Source organism: Fopius arisanus, unplaced genomic scaffold (assembly GCF_000806365.1).
Source record: "Fopius arisanus strain USDA-PBARC FA_bdor unplaced genomic scaffold, ASM80636v1 scaffold00074, whole genome shotgun sequence".
In the NCBI taxonomy this organism is placed as follows: domain Eukaryota; kingdom Metazoa; phylum Arthropoda; class Insecta; order Hymenoptera; family Braconidae; genus Fopius; species Fopius arisanus.
This window is the reverse complement of record NW_011887813.1, coordinates 405,136-430,928: the sequence shown is the minus strand read 5'-3', so window position 1 is coordinate 430,928 and position 25,793 is coordinate 405,136. Positions and strand designations below refer to the sequence as shown.

Here is a 25,793-nt window from a genome sequence, read left to right as displayed (position 1 = left end):
AAAAGTTTTTTGGAAATATCTCAGAAACTATCCAACCGTTTACATTTTTCATTCTTTTGAAATGTTCGTCTCAATGTGTTCTATATGGATCAGTCAGAATATACATATATGTTCCTGCAAAGTTTTCGAGATATTTCAATTTTCATTTTTTTCAAAAAAATGCGAACTACACCCTCTCTCATTTTTAAAAATCAATCTATCAAACTTGAAATTTGGCAAAAAGATTCCTCTTATAACTGCGATGGTTGGGATTGCAGATGGGCTAAATCGGATGATTCGTTCAGGAGATATTCAACTTTGTATCTGAAGCGATTTTCTCAAATATCTCAAAAACGACACAGCTGATTTTATTTTTCTTTTTTGCAAAATAGTCGATACATTATGCCCTAATTCTATGAACCAAAGAGTTTCACGCGTTCGAAAAAAAATCTGAAGATATGTCAATTTTCATGTTTAAAAAAAAATGCGACGTACACCCTCTCCGATTTTTAGAAATCAATCTATCAACTTGAAATTTGGCACAAAGTTTTCTGTTATGACCATAATGTTTCATATTGAAGATAGGCTTAATTCCAAAAATATGAAAATTTGAGAGATTACAGGTACTCCATTCGGAAGCCAACCATCAATGAAATTGATGGCAAAATAAAATTTAAAAAAATTAGAATTTTTTTTTCCGGTCGGGATCGGACGATTGCAATGCTTCCATTCGGAAGCAAAATAAATAAATAGCATGTGAAGTAACAATCATGTGTCTTCTACGGCTAGGAATGGCAAACTGCTTGTTTTACACTCAGTTTGTTGGGTAATTGTGGCTTTACTGTCTCCTATAAATATTGTAGATAGTGTAGGTAGTGTTTTTTGGGGAGTCCTTCATGGGCAGAAGTTGTGAACTCCCGTGTACTTAGCAGAAAGGGTACAATAATTAGGAAAACTATCTTATGTATTCGATTGTACATCGATAGTACATGATTGTACTAGATTTTTTTTGTTTGTACATTCACTCATTAATTATAAATAATTATTCCATTTCTGCCATGATGCTGGCCGGAATAAAATGAAAAATTGCTCAATGGGTTAAATAGTCAAATCGGTCGGAAATTATTTGTACATCATAAATTACATATTTTCTTTATTTGTACATTCCTTGTTAATTGATTAAATCACAATTGAATAATCCTCATTCGCCCACCGCCCCACAGGACAGTTCCTGTGTTGTGTGTGGTTATATATATACTTCATTTTGTTACTTTCTACCTCCATAACAAACATAAAATTGAACACCAAGACCATCAATTGTTTCAATTAAAGATGTTTCAAACATTATAATAAATATCTTCATATTGAGGACATTGGAAATGATGAGGTCATAATAGTCAATAGTCAGTAACATTGCAATGTTATAAATAACATTGAATTGAAAACTATACAATGTTATTGACTATTCCTCATCATAACTTCCTTTAAGCTGTGAAAAACCTCGGTCCAAATTTCCAATGTCCTCAATATGATGATATTTATTATCATGTTTGAATCATGTTTAATTGAGTCAATTGATGGTTTGCCAGATTTCGTGATGTTCAATTTTATGCTTTTTAGTATACATAATATATAAACGCAAACAACGCAGACCCCATAGCAGTTTCGCGTGGGGTGGAGGGCGAATGAGAATTATTAATTTGTTATTTAAGGTTGTTGTCGCGTAGAATTTTTTTTCCACAGTTTTCGTTCACAATTTTATGGTGAATAGTTTGAAAAATTAGCAACAAAATGAGCCTTTTCCGTTTGCAATTGACCGTTTTGAGCTTGAGATATAAATTTTTGAAATTCGAGTGATTTAACACGTGTTTAAATGGAGTTTTGCCGATTAGAATTTTTTAAAAATCAACGGCTCGACAGTTTCAGAAATAAAATAAAACGTGGAATATACATCGTGGGAGGAAATACAGAAAAAAAAATCAAATCGATTGACCGTTTGGTTTACGGAATATAATTATCGGAAATTCATAAATTTATATAATTGAAAATAGTTAATATGGAAAATATATAGTTATGCTTTAGCTATCCATGCACAATGCAATCAATCAAGTGAGACTATATACCGCTAAAAGATTGTGTTCTAAACTGGCCCGTTTTACAGCGGATAAACTTTTTACAGAGACTGTCGCGCGACAACCACCTTAATCAATTAATCAGGAATGTACAAACAAAGAATATATATAATTCATGATGTACAAACAATTTTCTATCGAATTGCCTATTTATTCAATCCATTGAGAAATTTTTCATTTTATTCCAGCCAGCAACATGGTAAAAATGAATTGATTATTTATAATTAATAAGTGAATGTACAAACAAGAAAAAAATTAGTACAATCATGTACTAGCGATGTACAATCGAATACATAAGATAGTTTCCCTAATAATTGCATCCTTTCGGCTAAGTACACGGGGGTAAGTTGTGATGATTGAGTGAATTTTATGAATTTATCGTTTTATGGTTGGAATCAATTGTTTCTTGATTATTTTAACACTTTTCTTTTCTCTTGCCGAATTTTGGGGGGTCGGCAAACTTCTGGATGAACACGCAATCCTTTCATTGGGATAATTTAATATTTAATGCGGGAATAATTCAATAGCGAAGTTGTTAAGTGAGATGAGTTGAGTGTTAAAGTTTTGTTGGGTATCGATTAATTTCCGAAGGTATTGATTTTGGAGGGAAATGTCACGACACTTTTTTTATCGAAAATTTATTTGCTACACGGAGAGAAAAATGCAATAAAAATTATACGCCTCTTTCGTAACGGTTTTACGTTCGAAATAGATAATTTGTTAGTGATATTGACATTTGTTCGGTTGAAATCATATCATGAAGTTTCGGCGGTTCTCAACAAATTCAGATAGACCAATGATGTCTTCATTACCTGTAAAATGGACATCATGAAATTTTAGACATGTATTATTTAGGATTATCACGTAAGTGTTTGACTGAAGAATACAGTAAGAAAATTGCTGAGAGAAAGATCAAGCATTCCTCCAGCTGTAATTTTTCTCGGGACTTGTGCATTCGCGATGATCAAAATCAATGCAGACACTTTATTCGGTGGAAGCCGATGCCAGTCAATCATATAAGCCGTATGCCCAGGTTCGTAGCACTGTAACAACACATTCTCACAATTTTATTGAGTACCCCTGCCTGAAGGATGCAATAGTCATACCTGTTTCTTCAAAACTTCTCCTATATAACAAAAAATAAATATATTAAAGCACAGAGACATCAAGAGAAGAAAATAAGTGATAATTCCAATCGTTTCACTCTCATTCCACGTCTGCAATGCAAATTAATTTTCAAGTACTGATTATCTGTTATTTGCTCCTTAGATTATACATTCTTCTACCGTGAGGCAGTAATATTCTAGGAGACAAATGATTATCGCTGATGCAAACACCTCGACGAGGCAAATTTCGCGGAGAACTCTCTCGATTTTTATTGTAAATCTGAAAAAAAAACTCCTCATTGCTATGCGCCGAGTTTATTAATTATTTATAATTTCTTTCTTTATTCATAATGGGATAATTTTGAGATCTTGGGATTGATTCACCTGAGAACCCTCCCGTGATCACGAACAATGTCCCCTATTTTTTCTCCAAGACATTTATCATCCGATTTGTACTCATCACCAACCAATCCATTCAGCTTACCGATAATTATCTGAATCTGACCACTAGCGTGCATCACAAAATTCGCAGCAAGATTACAAGATACTGTGGTGATAGTGTAAATAATAAGAGCAGCTAAACAATGAGAGCAATAAACAATTTCATAAACGGGTGTTATGTACGGATCAAAAATAACGTCGTAGCCAGGAAAAACCATGGGTCGAGGCTCGTCGAAATGAACACTTGATGCAGGACTTCCCATGAGGAACGGCATCACCGTATGATAAGACATACCTCCAGTGTAGATGAATGAGGCGCACACTATCGTCAATTTCCTACCGATCAGAACATTTTTTCTCATGATATCGATCTCCAGATCGTTGTCAATCCTCAGCCAGTCGGTCTTTACGTGCTCGATGCACATTTTTATATTTCTACGGTGATGAATTATAGCGGAATACTTCAATAAGTTCATCATGAAGAATCCAACGGGTCCGCAGAGTGCGATTTTAGCACTCAAATTTTTCTCACGAAATAAAATGTGGAATATCGATGGGACCAGGGCGAATAGGATGATACTGTAACAGATAAATTGTTGGAAAATTGCCGAAATTATTTCTTTGGGGGATGGAGATGTTTTTATGAAGGCCCAGACACCGAGGGGCGTCAGGAGCCAGCGGGTGAGTTCAATCGCTTTTGATTCGTTACGAGTGATTCTCGGGTATTGCATTGCCGATATGCACGGTAAAACGATTGTTGAGCTACTGGCGATTATCAATAGCTCTGATGGATGGAGAGAGGTGAAACAGGCGCTTGCGCCCTTTTCATTGGGTGATTTCAATTTTTGCGGAGAGTTCGGCTAGAGCCAGTGATCGAAAGAGACTTGCAATAACTTGACGTTAATCTACTTTCTTTCAACTGCACTGTTCAGTATTATTGTTTAAAATTTTTTGGATACAGCTCCAAGAATTTTCGTCGTGCTAGTGCCCCACGCAAATTTTCTACGTGAAGAATATCTGATAAAATTCTTCTTGACGTTTTCTAATCGTCAAGCGTAACGGTAATTACGAAGTTGAGTTTTTTTATTACATTTTCATTCGATTTTCACTTCAAATTGGGAGACAGTCTGTGCTGAGAACGCATCACATACACTACAATGTTAAATGGCCAGGAAATTTATATGTAAAATTATTCAGTTGGCGAAATGAGTAATTTATTGGATGTATTATTGCATTGCAGCACCTAGAGAGCTTTATCAAAATGTTAAATAAGTAGATGATCACAATTTTTATTTCGAGGCTGGGGAGATTTATTGTTTTAGTAAATGATAGACCAAATTTCGGAATGATAAACAAAATGTTTGTCAAAAGTATATCAACTATGATCAGTCACGTATAATTGGATAAGTTCGGCTGGAATTCGGGATCGATTGATCGAAGATCAGTTTTCTAGAGATCAACTCTCTATCGTCCTGAGTAAATTCAAATAAACGACTGATGTTTTGATCACCTGCAATCCATCAAGTGGCGAATAATGAAATAGCAGGAGGCAAGACAAATGTAAAATTACCTGAACAAAACTGTTGAGTGATAGACTCATATATCCCCCAGCAGTAAGTCGTCTGGGTACTTGTGCACTGGCAAGAAATAAAACCAGAGCTATAGCCACATTAGGCGGTAAACGATACCACTTTATCATGTAAATAGCTTTACCCGCCTCTGAGCACTGCAAGTACAATAATTATTTTATGAAGTTCAAACAATTCACCGTGAATAATTCAGCACACCTGTTGAGTCAGCTTCTCACCGATAAAACAAAAAATGAATATATTAACACTTAACGCTATCAAAAGCACGAGATAAGTGAGAATGCCGATGACTTCACTTCCACCGAAGGTCTAGAAGAGAAAAATAATAAAAGCTGAAATGTAAATCATCTTCATTCATCAGACACTTGATTTTTTGGTACCGCCAAAATGTAGTATTCGAGTAAACAGATAACGAATGTCGATGCAACAACCTCGATTAGACATATTTCACGTAGAATGACTTCGATATGAACAGTGAATCTGGCAAATTAAATGCATCACATCAAAACGAGGACAGAAACTACCGGTCAAATACCGCAGAAAGGCAATATATCCTAATTTACCTAATGACTCTGGCATGACACTGAATTATACTCGCCATTTTTCTCTGCAAGCAACAATTATCCTCGATACTTTCATCATCAATCAGACAATTTATCCTGGAGACAATGACTTGTACTTGACCGCATGCATGTGCCACGAAGCTGGCAGCTAAATTACAGGAGACAGTGACGATTGTGTGAACGACCATTGCAGTCAGACAGTGGGACAAAAAAACAATTTCATAAACAGGAGAGACATAAGGATCAAAAGCTAGATCATAACCAGCGTAGACCAGTGGTCGACTGGTAGTATTTCTGGTACCAGTCACAGGACTGGGAATGAGAAATGGCATAAAAGTGTGATAAAACATTCCACCGGAGTACATAAAAATGGCGAATAGAACTGTCAAGTTTCTTCCGGTTGACACATTTTTCATCATTATATCACGGTCCCGTTGATCTGTCACTCGTTGCCAATCCCCCTTAATACTGTTTATGCACTGCTTTATATCCTCGCGGTGGTAAATAATGGCACAGTACTTGATGAGATTGGTAATGAAGAAGCAAATAGGACCGATTAGAGTTATCCTCGCATCCATATTCTGCTCTCGAATAAATATGTGGTACGTTGTGGGGACAATGGTAAATATGAGTAGACCATACGAGAATACCTGGACTGTTATTCCGATGATTATATCGATAGTCGTTGAGGTATCAGTGACGAAAGGCCAGACTCCCAGTGACATCAGAAGCCATCGAGTCAATTGAATTGGTTCCATCACTCTATTCACAGTCATTGTTTCGTTTATACGACAGACTACCTGATAATATCTGAGGGATTTAACAAATGTGGGAGAACTGAGACAAGAGAGAGAGAGTTGAAAGCGATTGAGGGGTATCATAAAAGTTTGCGCTTGCGTAGGTCTCGGTGGGAAAGTCCATGTGTTCCCATGGAGAACAAAAAATGTCTCATCTAATTTTTAGTTACTCTTATTTTCAACTACCGTGTGCGAGCTTCATATCGATCTGTTCGTTTAGGGAAGAACTCTTCAACCGAGGACATGTAGTGTATTTCCAACGATTGAACAAATAATTATGCGTTAAGTATAACGTTCAAGCACTGGAGAAGGCAATTTTGATGCAATCAATCAATCTTACAAGTCTATGTGCCTCAAGATGTTAAGGTATATGACTGATGATTTCATCACCTGAAAAGGTATCAAAATTAAATGATGGATGGAGAATTGATTGCAGATGAAGTACAGATGTAAAACTGGCGTATGTCAAATCCAGCAATCCTCCAGCGGTGATTTTTTTTGGCACTTGTGCTGTAGCGATGATGAGCATCATCGTCGCGGCTATCCTGGGGGACATCCGATGCCAGTCGACCATATATGCTGACTTTCCAGTATCATTCCACTTTAAATATCAAATCAGAGTTATCAATCGGAATATAACGGACGAGGATAGTCTACCTGTTCCTTCAAGAGTTCACCGATAAAGCAAAAAACAAATATATTGAATGTCAAAGACATCAGAAGTGTGAAGTAAGTCAGTAAACCTATTGCTTCACTCTCGTCCCACGTCTGAAATTAATTCCAGTATTTTCCATGAAAAAAAATGCTGCTTTGCCTGCTTCAAAAATTTCATTGCAATTGTATCTACCTTTAGAACGGAGTATTCTAACCAACAAATGATTATAACCGATGTTAAAATCTCTACGAGACATATTTCACGCAGGACTAGCTCAATATCCCCAGCATATCTGTGAAATCTAATATTATTTATGTGACGTGATGGAGAATTGTTGAATTATTGTTATTACCGCTGTACTCTCACGTGATCCTGCACGATGGACTTGAGCTTGCACTTCAATGAGTCACTGCAGTCGTAGCGATGGTCAACCAATCCATTGAGCTTCAAAATGATAATCTCCAGTTGACTGCAAGCGTGTGTTACAAAGCTGGCAGCAAGATTACAGCCAATGATGGTGACAGTGTACATGACGAAAGCTCCAACACAGTGGGATAAAAAAACAAAATGATAGACTGGTGTGGCATAAACGTCGAAAGCAGCATCATAACCGGGAAAAATCAGTGGCCGATCCTCTCGCTCTGTGGTAACAGCACTTCCTATCACAAATGGTACCACCGTATGATAGGATAATCCACCGGTGTAAATGAATGACGCGCATATAATGGTTATTTTTCTGCCTGTCAAAAAATTTTTCACGAGAATTTCGTACTCCTCATGTTTGGAAATCCTCTCCCAATCGCTTTCAATATGTTCGATGCACTTTTTAATGCCTCTCTGGCGGTAGATCATGATGGTATATTTTATCGTCACCATCACCCAAAAGCCCACAGGGCCGATAAGAGCCACTTTATCCTTCATACTCGTGGTTTTACGAAAAAACATGTGATAAAGTCCTGGTATCATAGCGAAAAAAGCGAGTATGTAGCAAACAATTCGGAGAAGAATAGCTACGATTTGGTCTTTAGCTGTTGAGTGTCTTTTAATTGTTGGCCAGATGCCGACTATTGTGAGAAGCCAGCGCGTGTATTTTATAGGTTTAATACCACCAAAGTCCATCTCTCTGGTTGACGATATTCTCCTGAGAGAATCTTGAAACATCGTGAGGGATATGGAAAGGAGGGCTGGCAAAAAGGTACTGCATTGGACGAGCTTCAGCGAGGGATGCGACTGATGGGAGTCTCTCACGCCTGCGCTGCACTTCGCAAGTACAATTCACCGGTATTGATACCATTTTTTCCGTTACTTCGGTTTCGATTGGACTCTCACGCCCACGGTACGATCGCAGTTTTGTATTAAATGAGCTCGGACTTGGTGGACAATGGAGTGATTCCCAAAATGGGAAATTTCCGTAAATTTCCATTTCCAAAAACTATATTCTCTTCAACTTCCACTCAAACAAATATCCGGTAACTTGTCAACATAATTTGGGATAAAAATCTACTTCAAGATATGTACAAGGTAAAATTGAACAGCTCCACCGAAATATGCGATTTATTTTTTCCACGTGACAGCATTAAAATAAAAATAGTAATCTCAAAGACTTTTTTTCGATTTCTCAAATTGTTTGTGATATAATTATCTCCAGGGCTCGCCAGAAATAGGAAAATATAGTGTCCGTCTATAAGTCCTCAAGCTTCGACAGTTCTCAACAAATTCAGATAGACCAATGACGTTTTTATTACCTGAAACACGATAAATGTTCATGTTTAGTTCATGTTAAAATGACTAGAACTGAAAAATGGATAATACAGTGATAAAACTGTTGCGTGAAAGGTCAATGAGACCACCAGCTGTGATTTTTCGTGGTACTTGGGCTATAGCAATCATCAGAATCAACATGAGGACGGAATTCGGTGGTAATCTGTACCACTCGGTCATGTAAATCGAAGTGCCCGCATTGCTGAACTGCAAGAACATGAATTATCAACAATTCTACACCATTTGTAACATAAACGGGTAATATTTAACAGTAAATACTTGTTCCTGCAAAAGTTCCCCGATGAAGCAAAAGATAAAGATATTGAAACTCAATGAGATCAACAGTATCAAATACGTACATATACCAATAGTTTCGCTTTCATTCCACGTCTGGAATCAGCATTGATAAACGATCATTATCCCGAATAAATCATCATTATTGTACCGTCAGACAGTAGTACTCCAACAAACAGATGATTAATGTTGACGCGACGACTTCGACGAGACATATTTCACGGAGAATCTTCTCAATTTCTACTGTAAATCTGATCAATGAATATGGAATAATTACTCGAATGATTATCAATAATTAATTATTATTAAGAAGAAGTTGAAGACGCGAACTGAGAACCTGAGGATTCTCGCATGATAACGAATGATGCCTCCAATTTCCCTCTGCAAATATTTTTCACTCTTGTCTTCGTCGTTGTCCATCAGATAATGCAGCCTGGCTATGAGAATCTGAATCTGTCCACAAGCATGCGTAACGAAACTCGCAGCCAAATTGCAAGAGACTGTGGTAATTGTGTAAATAATCATAGCAGCTAGGCAATGAGAGATGAATATCATTTCGTACGCAGGTGAGACGTAAGGATTGAAAACAATATCGTAACCTGGATAGACTATTGGTCGATTTGAAGAATTCCTATCAGCAGCTATTGGATTTGTCAATAAAAATGGCATGACGGTATGATACATCATTCCACCGGTGTACATGAATGATGCGCACAAGATTGTCAAGTTCTTTGCTGTTGAGACGTTCTCCATCATGATATCACGGTGATCCTGATCTCTGATTGCTCGCCAATCACTATCTATGTAGTTGATACACCTTCTAATGCTGTCGCGGTGATAAATTATCGCGGAATACTTCAAGAGATTTGTTATCACAAATCCAACGGGTCCGAACAGTGCTATTTGCACGTTGAGATTGACTTCGCGCAGAAATATATGAAACACTGAGGGAATTATTACGAATGCGAGTAAAATGTGACAGAATAGCTGTAGTAGGATCGCTAGACGAATTTCGATTGTTGTTGATTGTCTTTTTACGAAGGGCCATACTCCTAGAATAGATAGCAACCATTTTGTGAACTTAATGCTCTCTTCACCGTGAGTCTTTTGGCTCAGGAGAGACATGATCACATTCGGGGATGGTAGTGGACTGAGGGCTGCGGTGACATTTTCTTTTCTCCAATTTTCAACGTTTAGAGGGGAATATTTTATTTAACGGTAACAGGTCGAGGTTGGGAGGGGATTTCTTATCGATTGGCGTCACTCTCGTGTGAATTGCCGAGTGGAGTGGATGGTCTGACCGTAAGTCTTTTCCATTCACCAACTCGAATATACCAATGGCCATTTTGTTTTCTGTCATCACATGGAGTCGTAACGAAAAACGAAAACTCATCAATTTTCTTAAGCAATTGATCAATGATCACTCAACGGATTAATAACGATTTAGTTGTATTTATTAGTTACTTCGGGGTAATCATAATTAATCAGTTTTCTTCTCAGAATGATTATGAATATTATATATCCGGGTCTGTGACTGTCCGCAACATTTGGAAATATACGAACGAAGTTTTCAACACCTGAAAAACAATCGAGATGATGAAATAATCTTGTTAAATTGAATTTCAGGGAATACTGACATTACCAAAACTACCAAGTGTCATTTCCATCATTCCCCCTGCTGTTATATTCCTCGGATATCTAGCCATGCTGATTAATAAAATGAAAGGTGAAAGTTTCCTTTGAGGTATTTGACACCAGTCAATTCTGTACGTGAGTTCAGCCACGGATTCACTCTAAATATTCAACAATAATGAATTATTAAGAGATAATGAGAATTAATTATTCACTGGTGAATTAGCATATAACCTGATTTTTCAGTATCTCTCCGATATAACAAAGAATGAAGATATTAATCGACAGAGATAGGAAGAGTGTGGAATATGTGATTATAGAAAGGATGTCGCTGTCGTTCAATCCCTGAAAAATGTAAATTTTATTCTGCTCAACTGTTTTCGTCAACAGAATCGTTGATGTACTTTTAGACAGAAGAATTCGAGCCAACAAATGATTCCAACCGAATATATGGCCTCAACCAAGCAAATTTCACTCAGAGCAGTTCGAACATTCCCAGTAAATCTGTACAATTGCACGATAATTAATGAAAAACATAAGGTAATGCACTTGATACTTGACATAAAAGCACTTGCGTCAACATTTTAACATGACACTGTATTACGGATGCTATGAAATCATCGATGCCCTTGTGATTATTATAAATGGCGCATTGCTCAAGCTGCTCCAGTTTCAATCTCATCACTTGCACTTGGCCACAAATGTGCCCGACAAAAACAGTAGCTAAATTGCATACCGCCACTTCAATGGTATAAAGAAAAATCGCATACATGAGATGAGTGCCGTACGCTAATTCATACACTGGACTGATTTGTGAATCGACGACGTAATCATATCTGGGCACGATATGTCGTCTGATTGTTACATTGAGAGAATTAACTGGTGCGGGTTCAATCATTTTTTCAGCTTGAAAAAATATTGCACCGCTGTACATAAACAGAGCACATACTTGTGTCAATTTTCGTCCTACATCTGCACTCTCGAGCATGACAGTCTGTTCACTCTCCCCAACAGCTTCCATCCAATCTCCTCTCATATGATTTATACATTTCTTCATCAAATCGGCATGATGTATGATAAAAAAGTACTTCAAGTTATTGACGAAGTAAAATCCCAGAGGCCCGATGAATGCAAGTCTTTCCTCCATGGTTTTTATCTTAATTATCGAGAACATGGTGCAGGGAATGACAGTGACAATTACAGCCCAAATAAAAAGAGCAATAATCAAGATTGCACATATCTCTTCAAGGCGTGTGGTTTTTGATAATTTGGACCAGAGTCCCAGGCTGGTTAAGAGCCACCGAGTGTATTCAAACTCGTATTCACTATTGGCTTTCCATTCCCGTTGGAATGAAGATCCCAGCACTTGCGCACGCGTTTCGGATATCATAATCACTCGGACCTCTTCGATTATCGACTGCCTCATGAATCCAGCTCCCAACGACGAGGAAAACTTCATGCTTTGAATATTTTATAGGTTTGACTGTTTTTTTTTTCATTGTACGAGTCATAGCCCTCGAAGTATACTTTATTTTCGTACAGACCGTGCAGTTGGGGGACGACATGTCCTCCCGCACGCAACAAATGCATATCCCGAAGAGATATCTCCATTAATATATCTCAAATATATCACATATATCCGGATATTATTCAGATATGTCTTGGGATATACAATTGTCCGCGCAGGCTGCGACATTTATTTAAGTGTTATAATTAAGCTGTGTCTACTCTGCGTCCTCAACTCGTCTTTCTACTTGTGGTATTTTGATTATGGTCTATTTGTTTATTAGTGTTTTTTGCAGACGTAACTACGTTCCTTTATTGAAAATCACATAGTGATTGTTCTCAACATTTGAAAATATGCCAGTGATGTCTTCAATACCTTTGGAATTATTAAAATAATTGGAAAGAATTTTCGGTACATTGATATGAATTATTTACTAACATCACCGAAACTGCGGAGGGTCAAGTCCAGCATTCCTCCAGCTGTTATATTTCGCGGATATTTTGCCATAGCAATAATTAGAATGAAAGACAGAAGTTTTCTTTGAGAGACTTTATACCAGTCAATTGCATACGTCAGTTGAGCCACAGATTCGCACTATAGAGAAATTATTTATATTAATTCAGATATTCTATAATTATTTATTGTAATTCCGTGTGGCACATGATTTTTCATTGCTCGCTTCCCACTTTTCAGTCCCTAGGAGAATAAAGTTCATTTTAATGCGTGGAAAATAGGGGTAATACCTGATTTTTTAAGATCTCCCCGATGTAACACAATATGAAAATATTGAATGTCAAGGATATGAAAGTCATGATGTAAGTCACTAGAGACAAGATCTCACTGTTACTCCATTCCTGAAAAAGTAAAAAATTTCTGTTAGAGATAATTTGTTTCTATTTTCCATTTGCACAAATCGTCAGATTAAAACGTGAATGTCCACGAGAAAACGTATGAAATGGAGTAATCTATCAATCATGATGTACGTTCAAACAGAAGAATTCCAACCAGCACATGGCAACAGTCGAATATATCACCTCCACTAAACAAATTTCACGTAAAGCCTTTCGAATATTTCCGGCAAATCTGCACCATTCAGACGTCATTAAAGGTATCATCAAATGATTAATGTAAAATTCATAAAAAAATTAACTTGCGTTAAAATTTTCACATGACAATGTATGACGGATGCTATGGAATCATCAATTTCTCTGTCATTTCCAAGATTTGTCAAATTCTCAAGTGTCGCCAATTTCAATCGCATAACTTGCACTTGTCCACAAACATGCCCAACGAAAACCCCAGCTAAATTGCACGTTGCTATTTCAATAGTATAAAGAAAAAGTCCACAAAACACATGTATACCATAGACTATTTCAAATACTGGACTGATTTGAGAATCCACAAAATAATCATATCTCGGTAGAACGTGCTGTCTAATTGTTATATTAAACTCATCAATCTCTGTTGGTTTGAAAATAGTCATCGCTTGGAAAAATATTCCACCGCTATACATGAATAGAGCGCACACTTTTGTCAAACTACGTCCTAAATTGGCACTCCTCAACATTACAGCTTGCTCCTCTTTTAAGACAGCCTCCACCCAATCAGATCTCATAAGACTTATACACTCTTTCATAACATCACTGTGATGTACCATAAAAATGTATTTTAATGGATTTGTCAAGTGAAATCCCAGAGGACCAAGATTCGCAAATCGATCGCTCATCGTTTTCATCTTTATTGTTGTGCACATAACGCAAGGAATGACAGTGACAATTAGTGTGACAATGAAAATACAGGTCGCTAAAAACGCGCAAATTCTTTCAGTTCTAGTTGCGGTAATTGATACTCTAGGCCACATTCCAAGAGCTATTAAGAGCCATCGTGTATATTCAAATTCATGTTCACCATGATTTTTTGTGTTCCGTCTAGGTGACAATCTGAGCGCTTGCTCAGAAGTTTTAGACGGCACCATCGCACTGAACGGTTGAATATCGACTGGCTCCAAACCAAAGCTACAACCGTACAAGAGGACTCAACTCTCTGAATATTTCATAGCTGTTAAGTTTTTTTTCCATGCAACATTTTCAGACAGTTGTCCGCATGTATACCATTGCTCTCCGTATCAGTTGTGATACAGATGCGGAGTGTTGAGCATTCAATTGAAATAATGTTTCCAATCCAACGTATTCAATCCTCATTTGTAGTTACTTCAGCAATGAGACACAGAGTAAAAATATTACATGTCAGACGTGGGAATATCGATGCGTACGTAATTAGTGCCACCGAGTCATCATTTCTTCATTTCCTGTAAAATTCTCAATTCAAAGAACCATGAATCAACATGATAAATCGATGTAGAAATCGAATAACTGTTGCGGACGGCTGTCGCAGACATATTCTGCGCCATTTATTTAGAAGTACAAAAATTAAGCTACAGCTACTACTAGGTATGCAAGTTCTTCATGTCTCTATTTATAGGACTTTGCAGTCTATTCGTTCACTATTCGTCATCATTCGTTGAAAATCACACAGTGACAGTTCTCAACATTTGAAAGTATGCCAGTGATGTCTTCAATACCTTTGGAATTATTGAAATCATTGGAAATAATTATCGGTACAGTGATATGAATTATTTACTAACGTCCCCAAAACTGCGGAGTGTCAACTCCATCATCCCTCCAGCTGTTATATTCCGCGGATATCTAGCCATAGCAATAATTAGAATGAAAGATTGAAGTTTTCTTTGAGGGACTCGATACCAGTCGATTCCGTACACCAGTTGAGCCACAGATTCGCACTGTAAAGAAATTATTAAAATTCATTGAGACACCCTAAGTTCATTTTAATGTATAGAAAATAGGGGTAATACTTGATTTTTTAAGATCTCCCCGATGTAACACAATATGAAAATATTGAATGTCAAAGATATGAAAAGCATCAAGTAAGTCGCCAGAGACAAGGTCTCACTCTTACTCCATTCCTGAAAAATTCAAAAGTTTCTCTTAGAGATAATTTGTTTCTATTTGTCATTCACACAAATAATCGGATTAAAATATGAATGTTCATGGGAACACGTGTGAGATGGAGTAATATATCAATCATGATCTACATTCAAACAGAAGAATTCCAACCAGCACATGATAACAGTCGAATATATCACCTCCACTAAACAAATTTCACGTAAAGCCTTTCGAATATTTCCGGCGAATCTGTACCATTTAAACGTCATTAATAGTATAATCAAATAATTAATGTAAAATTCATAAAGAAATTCACTTGCGTCAAAATTTTAGCATGACAAAGTATTACGGATGCTATGGAATCACTAATTTCTTTGTCACTTCCAAGATTTGTCAAATTCTCAAGCGTCGCCAATTTCAATCGCATAACTTGCACTTGTCCACAAACATGCCCAACAAAAACCCCAGCTAAATTGCACGTTGTTATTTCAATAGTATAAAGAAAAAATGCGCAAAAGACATGTATACCATAGACTATTTCAAATACTGGACTGATTTGGGAATCCACAAAATAATCATATCTCGGTAGAACGTGCTGTCTAATTGTTATATTAAACTCATCAATCTCTTTTGGTTTGAACATTCTCATTGCTTGGAAAAATATTCCACCGCTATACATGAATAGAGCGCACAATTTTGTCAAACTACGTCCTAAATTGGCACTCTTCAATATTACAGCTTCCTCCTCTTTTGAGACAGCCTTAACCCAATCAGCTCTCATAAGACTTAGGCACTCTTTCATAACACCACTATGATGCATCATGAAAATGTACTTCAATGGATTTGTCACGTGAAATCCCAGAGGGCCGAGATTTACCAATCGATCACTCATCGTTTTCATTTTTATTGATGTAAACAGAATGCACGGAATCACACTGACAATTAACGTGACAATGAAAATACAGATTATTACAAATGCGCACATTCTTTCAGCTCTAGTTGCGTTAATTGATACTCTAGGCCAGATTCCAAGAGTTATTAGGAGCCATCGTGTGTATTCATATTCATGTTCACCATCATTTTTTGTAGTCAGTCGAGGTGAAAATCTGAGCGCTTGTTCAGGAGTTTTAGGCTGCATGATCACACTCAGCGGTTCGATTATCGACTGGCACCAGACTAAAGCTCCCAGCGAACAAGAGGACTTCAGTCTCTGAATATTTGATAGCTGTGAAGTTTTTTTTCCACGCTACATTTCCAAGCAGTTGTCAGCATCTATACCATTTGGCTATCCTTGACAGTTATGGCACGGGTGCGGAGTGCTGAGCATTTGTTTAATTGAAAAATCATCCGGTAACTGTTCTCAACATTTGGAAATACATGAAAGACGTTTTCAGTACCTGCGGAGCATTCATATGAAAAAAATATTACGAACGGAGTTCTGGATTATTTACCGTAGCAAAACTCTGAAGTGTCATTTCCACCATTCCTCCTGCTGATAGGTTTCGAGAATATCTGGCCATGGCAATTATCAGAATGAATGATGTGAGTTGTTTGGGAGGTATGTGATACCAGGCGATATTGTATGTCAATTCAGCCACTGATGAGCACTGCAAATTCCATAAATTTTTTAATTCAAGAGCTTCGCATGCTGACGTGAATAACTATTTCTGCCCAGAAAATTTACGCCGCGTTTTTTTAAAAATCCACATTTTCCTTCAGTTATTTTAAATGCAGAGTCGATTTTCTTAGCAGAAATAATTTTTTCAATCGGTCTACCTCATTTTTAGCTACTTCACCAATGAGGCACAGCGTGAAAATATTGAATGTCAGAGATATGAATAGTGATGCGTACGTAACTAGTGCCAGGGAGTCACTATTGCTCCATTCCTGAAAAATTCTCAATTCACACGGGTAAAAAAAATTGTAATCGGAATATTTTTTTTCCAAATTTTCAAAAAAATTCTGAAAAACTTTTCAGAAATTTATTTTATGAAACAAAAACAAATCGGAGAACAAAACAATTTCATTTTTGGGAAAGGCTTTGCAAAATTTTTCAAAAATTTGAATAACAAAATTTTTTTTATAATTACGATGGTGTTTTTTTTGAGAATATTAAAAAATCAAAAAAGTAAAAAAACAACAGTATAATTAAAAAAAAAATTATATTCGGAAAAATTTCTAGAAAATTATTTTAAAAAATTTCCGAAAGAAATTTTCAAAACATTTCTCAAAAATACAATTGTTTAGTTTCCCAATTTTTTTGTCTCAAAAAAAAATTCTGAAAAGTTTTCCCGAAATTTTTTTCAAAATTTGGAAAATATATTCCGATTACAATTTTTTTTACCCGGGCAGAGGATGATGAATCAACATAATAAATCGATCTAAAAATCATACAAATCAATCTGATAAGATCAAGATGCCAAGGTAAACTACCCTCAAACAGTAAAATTCCAACCAGCACATGACGATAGCCGAATATGTCACCTCTATCAGGCAAATCTCCCACAAACCATTGCGAGTATTTTCGATCAATCTGCAGCATGAGCACATAATTAATTCACACCTTATATTATTCATCTAAACAAAACATTAAAATCTACTTGCTTCAATATTTTCACGTGACAGTGAATTACAGACCATATGGCATCATCGAGATCGTTAGATCTTTCACAAGCGGATTCCTCAAGTCTTTTTAATTTCAGCTTCATCACACGCACTTGTCCACAAATATGACTAACAAAAACCGCTGCTAAATTGCATATGGCTATTTCAATTGTGTAAAGAAACACTAATAATATAGTGTGCGTACCGTACGTAATCTCAAATACTGGACTCATTTGTGAATCGACGAAGTAATCATACCGGGGTAAAACGTGCTGTCTGATTGTTACATTGAACTTATCAATTTCTTTGGGCTTGAGCATTGTCATTGCTTGAAAAAATATCGCACCACTGAACATGAAAAAAGCGCACATTCGCGTCAAACTCCGTCCTAAATTAGCACTTTTCCACATGACATTTTGCTCCTCGTTCGTCTGAGCTTCCATCCAATCGGCTGTCACCTGAGTTACGCATTTTTTCATTACATCACTGTGATATATTATTAAAATATATTTCAAGGAGTTTGTCACGTGAAATCCAAGTGGACCGAGAAAGACCAATCGATCGCTCATCGTTTTCATTTTTATCGATGCAAACATAACGCATGGAATAACACTCGCAATGAAGGTGAGAATGAAAATACCAATTGGAAAAAATGCACACATTCTCTCAGTTCTAGTTGAGCTGGTTGATATCTTTGGCCAAATTCCGAGAGCCGTTAGGAATAAACGTGTGTATTGAATTTCATGATCACTGGATCTTTGATGTTCTCGTTGGGGTTGATATTCAAGTAATTGTGCAGGAGCTCTAGATCGCATGATCATCCTGAGAGGTAGAACCTACGTTCATCGACTAGTTAGAAAACTCACCCGCATGCGAACAAGAAGACTCAGCTCTCTGAATATTTAATAGTCGTGCAACTTTTTTTCCATGCGAGAAAATTAGTTTTAGAGCAATAGCTTCAATTGCAATTTCAAGTGACCGTCCAGTTGGGTTCTCTGAGGAAATATAGCTACAACTGATGTGACATTGCAGCGGAATTGTGCAATTAAACTGCCGATTGTTTATCTCGTGGATGTATTTGATTCGTATTGTGAATTGAAATTGATCGAAGACGACTGTATGTTTCAACAATTCTATTCACAACAATTCGGTTACCGTCCTTAACATTTGGAAATATATAAACGACGTTTTGAGTACCTGAAGAAAGACGAGTTTATTAGAACAGTATTTTTAATTTTCTTTAATGAATCAATTACTTACGGTAGTAAAATTGCGAAGTGTCATTTGCATCATTCCCCCAGCTGTTATGCTCCTAGGATATCTCGCCACCGCCATAATCAAAATAAAAGATGAAAGCTTTTTCGCTGGTAAGCGATACCAGGCAATGTCGTACGCCAATCGCGCCACTGATTCACACTAAATAATTTGCCAAAAAAAATATTACTATTATTCCTGGATTAAAATAATGTCTCTTAAAATAATGTCTCTTAGCATATATGAAGCAGATAACTGTTGGGTTGAATTAAGTACTGATTGAAATTGACAGATTGAATTATTTTGTGTTTGCCAAATATTTTTTCTCATTGTTTGAGTATTGACTTCGGCTCATGGTGCAATTCTATCGGCTGAAATTCGAGCTTCAAAATTGATAATCGTCAATGGAAGACTTATACCTCATTCTTTGCAACTTCACCAATGTAACACAGGATTAAAATATTAAATGAGAGAGCAACGAAGAGCGTGATATATGCGATGAAAGACAGAATATTATTATTTCTCCATTCCTGTAAAATAAAGAAAAATTAAATTCCCCGGAGAAAACAATCGGATAAATAGGGAAAGGCCTTTTGCAATAGCTAAATCTTCTGGATAGACTTGAGAGACTGCAGTAAAAATGGAAAGTACAAAATAAAAAGAAAGAATTTCCAATTAGTTCAATGGTCTACCCTCAAACAGTAAAATTCCAACCAGCACATGACGACGATTGAATAGATCACCTCGATTAAGCAGATTTCGCATAACGCATTGTGAATATTCTCAAATAATCTGCATCATTCGGGTATTATTGATAACAAGACATGACGAGTCTGAATTTCATATGAAAATCTACTTGCGTTATTGTCTTCACATGGCAGAGTACTAAAGATGAAATGGCATCATCGATGACATTCGGATTTTCGGCATTAGCGATATTTTCAAGATGATTCAACTTCAACTTCATCACTTGCACTTGTCCACAAATGTGACCGACGAAAACAGCAGCTAAATTGCACATTGCTATTTCAATTGTATAAAGAAAAACCATCAATAGGGTGTGAGTGCCATACGCGATTTCAAACACCGGAGTAATCTGTGAATCCACGATATAATCGTATCTGGGCAGGACATGCTGCCTCATTGTTATATTGAGGTGATCAACACCTTCTGGTGCTAGAATAGTCTTCGCTTGGAAGAATATTGCACCACTGTACATGAACAAAGCACAAAATCGTGTGAGACTCCGTCCTAAGTCTGCACTCTTCCACATAACCGTTCGTTCATCTTCGGTTAATGGTTCCATCCAATCGTCTCGCATATGATTTATACATTTTTTCATAATATCACTTCGATGCACTATAAAAATCCATTTTAAGACATTAATAACGTGAAATCCTAAAGGCCCAACGAATACCAGTTTCTCCTCAACCGATATCATCTTGATTGACACGAACATGATGCACGGAATTATAGTGACAGGAACAGCGAAAATGAAAAAAGTTGCTGCGAGTAGTGAGCATGTTCTTTCAGCACGTGTAACGTTGCTTGAGAGTTTAGACCAAATCCCAAGGATTGTCAGAAACCAACGTGTGTATTGAATCTCATAGTCACTAGCCCTTGGATATGAATTCGGGGATATTCGGGGATATAGAGATGCAAATACTTGTCCACCAATTTTCGATTGCATGCTCGCAAGACTCAGTGATAGGATTATCGACTGCCTGGTAAACCAAACTGCCAGCAACGAAGAAGACTCCCCCCGTTGAATATTTTAACGCGCTGCTCCTTTTTTTCTACCACCGCGGACATCTACCAGCAGTTGCTCTGTCCCATGTAGCACCGATTCGCAGTGATGAGTTTCTCTTCATCTGTTCAAGGCTGTGCATTAAAAAGAAAAGACATTTGTAATATTATTTATGAAGAATACATGAAGTACATGAAGAAAATATTTTGTGAAAGGTGATGGTAGAAACTAGTAATCAACTGATGATCAATTATTGAAGAGTCAATTGCAGTCTATGAGTCAGCCATTGCTCGGAGCATATTCAAATATGCTACCGATGTTTTGATCACCTGAAACATCATCGAGAAATGTCTCACTCCGTTCGTCTTATCATTAATGCCAGTGTCATCGCAGATCTCTCAACTTACACCTCCAAAGCTCCGAATTGTCAGGTCCATCATTCCACCAGCTGTGATTTTCTGAGGAGTTCTGGATATAGCGATGATTAGAGAAAGCTTGAGAATATTTTCACAGGGAATCTGATACCAGTTGATTGAGTAAGTCATTTCCCCCACACCCTCACACTTGGAATTTCTTGCTGTTAATTTTTTTATATGGAATAAAAATTGATGGAATCCATACCTGATGCTTCAGGATCTCTCCGATGTAACAAAAGATGAAGATGTTGAATGTCAGTGATGTCAGGAGCAATAAGTAAGCAATCAGCAATGCGGGATCGCTGTTTTTCCATTCCTGCAATGTCCAAGTACATTTTTCTTTATATTGAAGTCCTTAAGCCATCGTGGCGGTACTTTGTGATTGAAATTAATGAGAAAATGATTCTTCTTACTAGATACTCTACTCTGAAAAATATTCTAGGTTGAATAATACGAAAAACTATTGATTACGCATGATTGATTTATTGGTGATTATCTACACTGACCTGATGAGAATGAATTCCTTGCATTGCCGTTTTTTTCTCTAGAATAAATGATTCGTGTAATTGGTTGGTGCTGCAAAATGATCGGTGAGCAATGTGCGTGAATGAATAGAATTGTTGAAATTTTACCGTCATGCAGTAATACTCTAGTAAACAAATGATCAGAGTGGATGCCACTACTTCCACCATGCAGATTTCACGTAGGATTTTCTCAATCATTTTGGACAATCTGAAACACAAAAATCTGGAGATTTTACCTCAAACACTTGAAGAATTTGACAGAGAATTCTGGAATGACAAATCACCTCAACAATTTAACGTGACACTTGATGATAGATGCAATCCTCTCGGCAACGGTAAATTTCTCCTCGTTGCACTGATTAAGACCCTGAAGTCTCAAATTCATTACCTGTACTTGCCCGCAAATATGACTGACGAAGGTTGCAGCAAAATTGCAAGCGGCGATTGTGATTAAATAATTAGCTACAGCAAAAAGACAATGTGCACCGAAAATGATTTCGTAAGCTGGTGAAGCTTGAGGATCAACGAAGAAATCATAACCAGGATAGGCATGGGGTCTGATTGTCACATTGAAAGCATTGACTTTCTTCTTCCTCAGCAGAGGCATCACCGTGTGATAAAACACCCCAGCACTGAACATAAAAACAGCACAAAACCGCGTCAAATTTCTACCCATGGTGATGTTCTTCAGGACTAGGCTCTCTTCAACCTCCGATCCCATTTCCAACCAATCGTTTTTCACATGATTAAAGCACTGTTTGATGGTATCAACTCGAAGCATAATGGAGAAGTACTTCAATATGTTGGATACGCGGAAGCCAATGGGGCCGAGCAGAAGGAGCTGCTTCCTGGGATTTTTCTCTCTGAACAGAACGTGCAAGACGCACGGGATCAGGATGAATGCAATAGCGAAGAGGTTCAAGATAATTAAAAAGAACGACACGATTCTGTCCAAGCTGGTGCTTCTGTCCGATAGCATCGGCCAGATTCCGAGGGTTTTCAACACCCATCTGGTGTACTGAAGTTCATACTCAACAGCAGAATCATGATCATGACTCAGCTTTTGTTTTGAGCTCTTTGAAGGCATCTTCACTTTCGACCAGCACCTTATGAACAGTGCGATGAGCGCCCTAACCGACGAAAAATAAAACGGTGGATACATTAATGTTTAATGACAACAGCTGGGCTTGTCTCGAGCATGCGTTTTGTTTGTCTGTACTTGGAATTGGGTGTATTCCGGGATGCTATCGACCCATCATATTCATGAAGTGGGAATTCAACCGCGAATATATTAGACAAAGAACCTACACAGCAGAATAAGATTTATGAATGCAGCGTATAGATCCACATGTCATGACAAATTTCCATTTTCAAATGATTATTGAACATTCGATAATGAGTAAATTCAGTAGCATAAATGAAATTGTCTCTTAAAATTGTCGTGTTGTGCTTAAGACTCATGCGGCAATTGCTCGTAGCATCTGGAAATATCCCAGCGACGTTTTCATCACCTGTACAATTAATAATCCAAGAAGGTATTCGCTATTTCCTTTATATTTCATGAACTTACATAACCGAAGCTTCTGATTGTCAGTTTTATCATTCCTCCTGCGGTTATATTGCAGGGATACCTTGCCATTGCGATTATCAGACAGAGTGATGATATATTTTCTTTAGACATGTGATGCCATCTGATCATGTACGTCATATGACCCACAGAACCACACTTGATAATTCATCCTGAATTATGATATCAGTTCTATGTTAGTGTTATTCATACGTGGCATACCTCATTGTCCAATATCTCCCCGATCAGGCAAAACATGAATATATTAAACGTCAACGATACAAGCAGCAGAAAGTATGTTATTATGAATATAACTTCACTGTTCTTCCAGCCCTGGAATAAAAAATATACAGCGTCTCAACAATTTTGGAGTTATTAAAAAGAAAGATAATAAGTGGAATGATACGAAATTCCTGATTGTCTACCGTTAAACAGAAAAATTCAAGCCAACATATAACAGCCGTGGAATGAACAACTTCTACCAGACAAATTTCTCTGAGTACGTCTCTAATATTCCCCACAAATCTGCATTATGTTAAATGAAAAATGTTTATGATGCATAATCAACGAATAATTAAAGGCCAATCAGTAAAATTCTTACCTCAATATGTTCACATGGCATCTTATTACGAACGCAATACCTTTGCTGATGTCTTTGTTATTCTCATAGCGGTGATCATACTCCTCAAGTCTGAGGAGATTTAACCTGATGACTTGGACTTGTCCACGAACATGACCCACGAAAACTGCGGCAAGATTGCACGTTGCAACGACAATCGTGTAAATAGCTGCACCACACAGGCAGTTTATCCCGAATATGATCTCATAGGTTGGAGTCAATTGAGGATTGACAAAGAAATCATATCCTGGTAGGATGTGCGGTCTGATAGTTACGTTGAAGGCATCGACTTGTCTCGGTCGCAAGAATGTCATTGCGTGGAAGAATATTCCACTGCTGTACATAAAAAGGGCACACATTCGGGTCAATTTTCTTCCCAATTCTGCACTTTTCAACATGACAAGTTGATCCTCCTTTGTGGCTGCCTCCGCCCAGTCCGCCTCTATGTGATTCACACAAACTTTTAAGATATCAGCACGGTATATTATAAAGAGATACTTCAAAAGATTCGTTATACGGAATCCCAAAGGACCGAAGAATACCAATCGACTCCGTAAATTCTTCATTCTGATGGTTACGAACATGAGGCATGGAACTATAGTAAAAGCTATTGCGAATAGAATTACACAGACAGATGGTAATGATGAGACTCTTGATTTTCGGCTGACGTTGTTTGAGACCATTGACCAGACCCCGAGGGCTGTCAGCAGCCATTGGGTGTATTGGAGCTCAATAGTTTGATACTCTAGGGGAGAGTTGCCGAGCACTGGCTCTGAATATTTCGATGACATGACAGCAAGCGATTGTTATGCACTGGAGGGGATTGTCTCCCTGTTGGAGATTTTTAGAGAGGGGTATCAATTTAATATTTCAAGACTAAAGGTTTTCAGCTTGCACATGCGCTATCGTAGGATTGGAGATGATGTCATCACTCGTAATGGATTTTTAAGAGAGCAGTCTGTAGTTGAATTTTATTGAATACTGTCTGATAGTTTATTTGCAAAAAGAGTTATGAACGAAATATTATTTTCTTTGTTCCAGAAATCCAGAAGATGACCTACATTAATTCGGCGGAAACGAGAGAATTTTAGGTGAGCAATACCGTTTTTAATATTGTGGCTAGAGATATTGTTGAATTTTTCCGCTCAAGAGTCCACCGTGTACAGAAGATTCAGATAGGCTAGTGATGTTTTCATGACTGTCGCGAAGCTATTCATCGACAGCCCCAGGAGACCACCAGCTGATAGCTTCCGTGGACAATGTGATACTGCAATGATTAAAGTCAGGGGGAGACTTGCTTTGCCATGCAAGCGATACCAAGGTACTGAATAAGTCAGCTTTCCAATTCCATAGCACTAAGACAGAAAATAAAATTATGCATTACGGTATTTTATGAGCAAGTTAAGTACTTCACTTTCTCCATCAATATCTCCCCAATCTGGCAGAACAAAAATATGTTGAAGGAGAGAGAGAAGAACAACGCTATGTACGTCAAGAGAACAATCGAATCGCTGTTATTCCACTCTTTGATGAAGTAGTACTCAACAGCGCACATGACAAAAGTTGATCCAAACACTTCTACAAGGCACAAGTTCCGCAGGACCTTTTCAATCTCCGCTGTTAGCCTGAAACATGAAGATATA

At 37.3% G+C, this 25,793-nt stretch overlaps 10 protein-coding genes across 14 annotated transcripts in view; 1 reads left to right on the top strand and 9 right to left on the bottom strand.

Annotated features, from left to right (window-relative positions):
- The window catches only part of LOC105269763 (aquaporin), a 53,183-nt gene that overhangs the window by 1,274 nt on the left and 26,116 nt on the right, over positions 1-25,793 (top strand). The window contains exons 1-3 of one of the 3 annotated variants that reach the window (XM_011310261.1): positions 21,484-21,560; positions 25,192-25,241; positions 25,301-25,471. In XM_011310261.1, the coding sequence (XP_011308563.1) occupies positions 25,345-25,471 (127 nt within the window). In that variant the 5' untranslated portion in view covers positions 21,484-21,560; positions 25,192-25,241; positions 25,301-25,344. Of the gene's footprint in view, positions 1-21,483; positions 21,561-25,191; positions 25,242-25,300; positions 25,472-25,793 lie in introns of those variants that run through there. The other 2 variants (XM_011310260.1, XM_011310262.1) reach the window with 2 other exon arrangements.
- Positions 2,580-4,389, bottom strand: LOC105269805 (odorant receptor 82a-like). The gene is made up of 5 exons (XM_011310335.1): positions 3,602-4,389; positions 3,398-3,497; positions 3,218-3,328; positions 2,999-3,154; positions 2,580-2,923 (listed from the first exon to the last, which is right to left on the bottom strand). The coding sequence occupies exons 1-5, from the start codon at positions 4,387-4,389 to the stop codon at positions 2,867-2,869; spliced, it is 1,212 nt and encodes a 403-aa protein (XP_011308637.1). The 3' UTR covers positions 2,580-2,866.
- Positions 4,966-6,586, bottom strand: LOC105269804 (odorant receptor 22c-like). Its single transcript, XM_011310334.1, has 5 exons — positions 5,811-6,586; positions 5,628-5,727; positions 5,446-5,556; positions 5,229-5,384; positions 4,966-5,168 (listed from the first exon to the last, which is right to left on the bottom strand). Exons 1-5 carry the CDS (start codon positions 6,584-6,586, stop codon positions 5,115-5,117), a joined length of 1,197 nt encoding a protein of 398 aa, XP_011308636.1. The 3' UTR covers positions 4,966-5,114.
- Positions 6,869-7,348, bottom strand: LOC105269803 (odorant receptor 82a-like; the record flags this gene model as incomplete). Its single annotated transcript, XM_011310332.1, has 2 exons — positions 6,869-7,208; positions 7,265-7,348. Coding segments are annotated over 2 exons (324 nt in total), but the record flags the coding sequence as incomplete, so codon positions are not given.
- LOC105269802 (uncharacterized) lies at positions 7,359-8,826 on the bottom strand. The gene is made up of 2 exons (XM_011310331.1): positions 7,615-8,826; positions 7,359-7,563 (listed from the first exon to the last, which is right to left on the bottom strand). Exons 1-2 carry the CDS (start codon positions 8,421-8,423, stop codon positions 7,359-7,361), a joined length of 1,014 nt encoding a protein of 337 aa, XP_011308633.1. The 5' UTR covers positions 8,424-8,826.
- On the bottom strand, positions 8,818-10,442 carry LOC105269801 (uncharacterized). Its single transcript, XM_011310330.1, has 5 exons — positions 9,655-10,442; positions 9,469-9,568; positions 9,270-9,413; positions 9,075-9,236; positions 8,818-9,007 (listed from the first exon to the last, which is right to left on the bottom strand). The coding sequence occupies exons 1-5, from the start codon at positions 10,440-10,442 to the stop codon at positions 8,954-8,956; spliced, it is 1,248 nt and encodes a 415-aa protein (XP_011308632.1). The 3' UTR covers positions 8,818-8,953.
- LOC105269800 (uncharacterized) lies at positions 10,761-12,285 on the bottom strand. The gene is made up of 5 exons (XM_011310329.1): positions 11,531-12,285; positions 11,354-11,453; positions 11,184-11,294; positions 10,960-11,110; positions 10,761-10,894 (listed from the first exon to the last, which is right to left on the bottom strand). The coding sequence occupies exons 1-5, from the start codon at positions 12,121-12,123 to the stop codon at positions 10,761-10,763; spliced, it is 1,089 nt and encodes a 362-aa protein (XP_011308631.1). The 5' UTR covers positions 12,124-12,285.
- Positions 14,900-16,561, bottom strand: LOC105269750 (odorant receptor 13a-like). 2 transcript variants are annotated; one of them, XM_011310241.1, is made up of 4 exons: positions 16,494-16,561; positions 15,329-15,439; positions 15,101-15,256; positions 14,900-15,037 (listed from the first exon to the last, which is right to left on the bottom strand). In XM_011310241.1, the coding sequence occupies exons 1-4, from the start codon at positions 16,497-16,499 to the stop codon at positions 14,984-14,986; spliced, it is 327 nt and encodes a 108-aa protein (XP_011308543.1). In that variant the 5' UTR covers positions 16,500-16,561; the 3' UTR covers positions 14,900-14,983. The 2 variants fall into 2 exon arrangements, with proteins under 2 accessions (XP_011308543.1, XP_011308544.1); XM_011310242.1 differs by lacking the exon at positions 16,494-16,561 and adding an exon at positions 16,403-16,470.
- On the bottom strand, positions 16,565-18,785 carry LOC105269798 (odorant receptor 13a-like). Its single transcript, XM_011310327.1, has 5 exons — positions 18,024-18,785; positions 17,853-17,952; positions 17,196-17,306; positions 16,871-17,026; positions 16,565-16,816 (listed from the first exon to the last, which is right to left on the bottom strand). Exons 1-5 carry the CDS (start codon positions 18,683-18,685, stop codon positions 16,763-16,765), a joined length of 1,083 nt encoding a protein of 360 aa, XP_011308629.1. The 5' UTR covers positions 18,686-18,785; the 3' UTR covers positions 16,565-16,762.
- On the bottom strand, positions 21,163-23,188 carry LOC105269751 (odorant receptor 2a-like). 2 transcript variants are annotated; one of them, XM_011310243.1, is made up of 5 exons: positions 22,249-23,188; positions 22,073-22,172; positions 21,646-21,756; positions 21,432-21,587; positions 21,163-21,353 (listed from the first exon to the last, which is right to left on the bottom strand). In XM_011310243.1, exons 1-5 carry the CDS (start codon positions 23,124-23,126, stop codon positions 21,297-21,299), a joined length of 1,302 nt encoding a protein of 433 aa, XP_011308545.1. In that variant the 5' UTR covers positions 23,127-23,188; the 3' UTR covers positions 21,163-21,296. The 2 variants fall into 2 exon arrangements, with proteins under 2 accessions (XP_011308545.1, XP_011308546.1); XM_011310244.1 differs by having other exon boundaries at positions 21,432-21,542.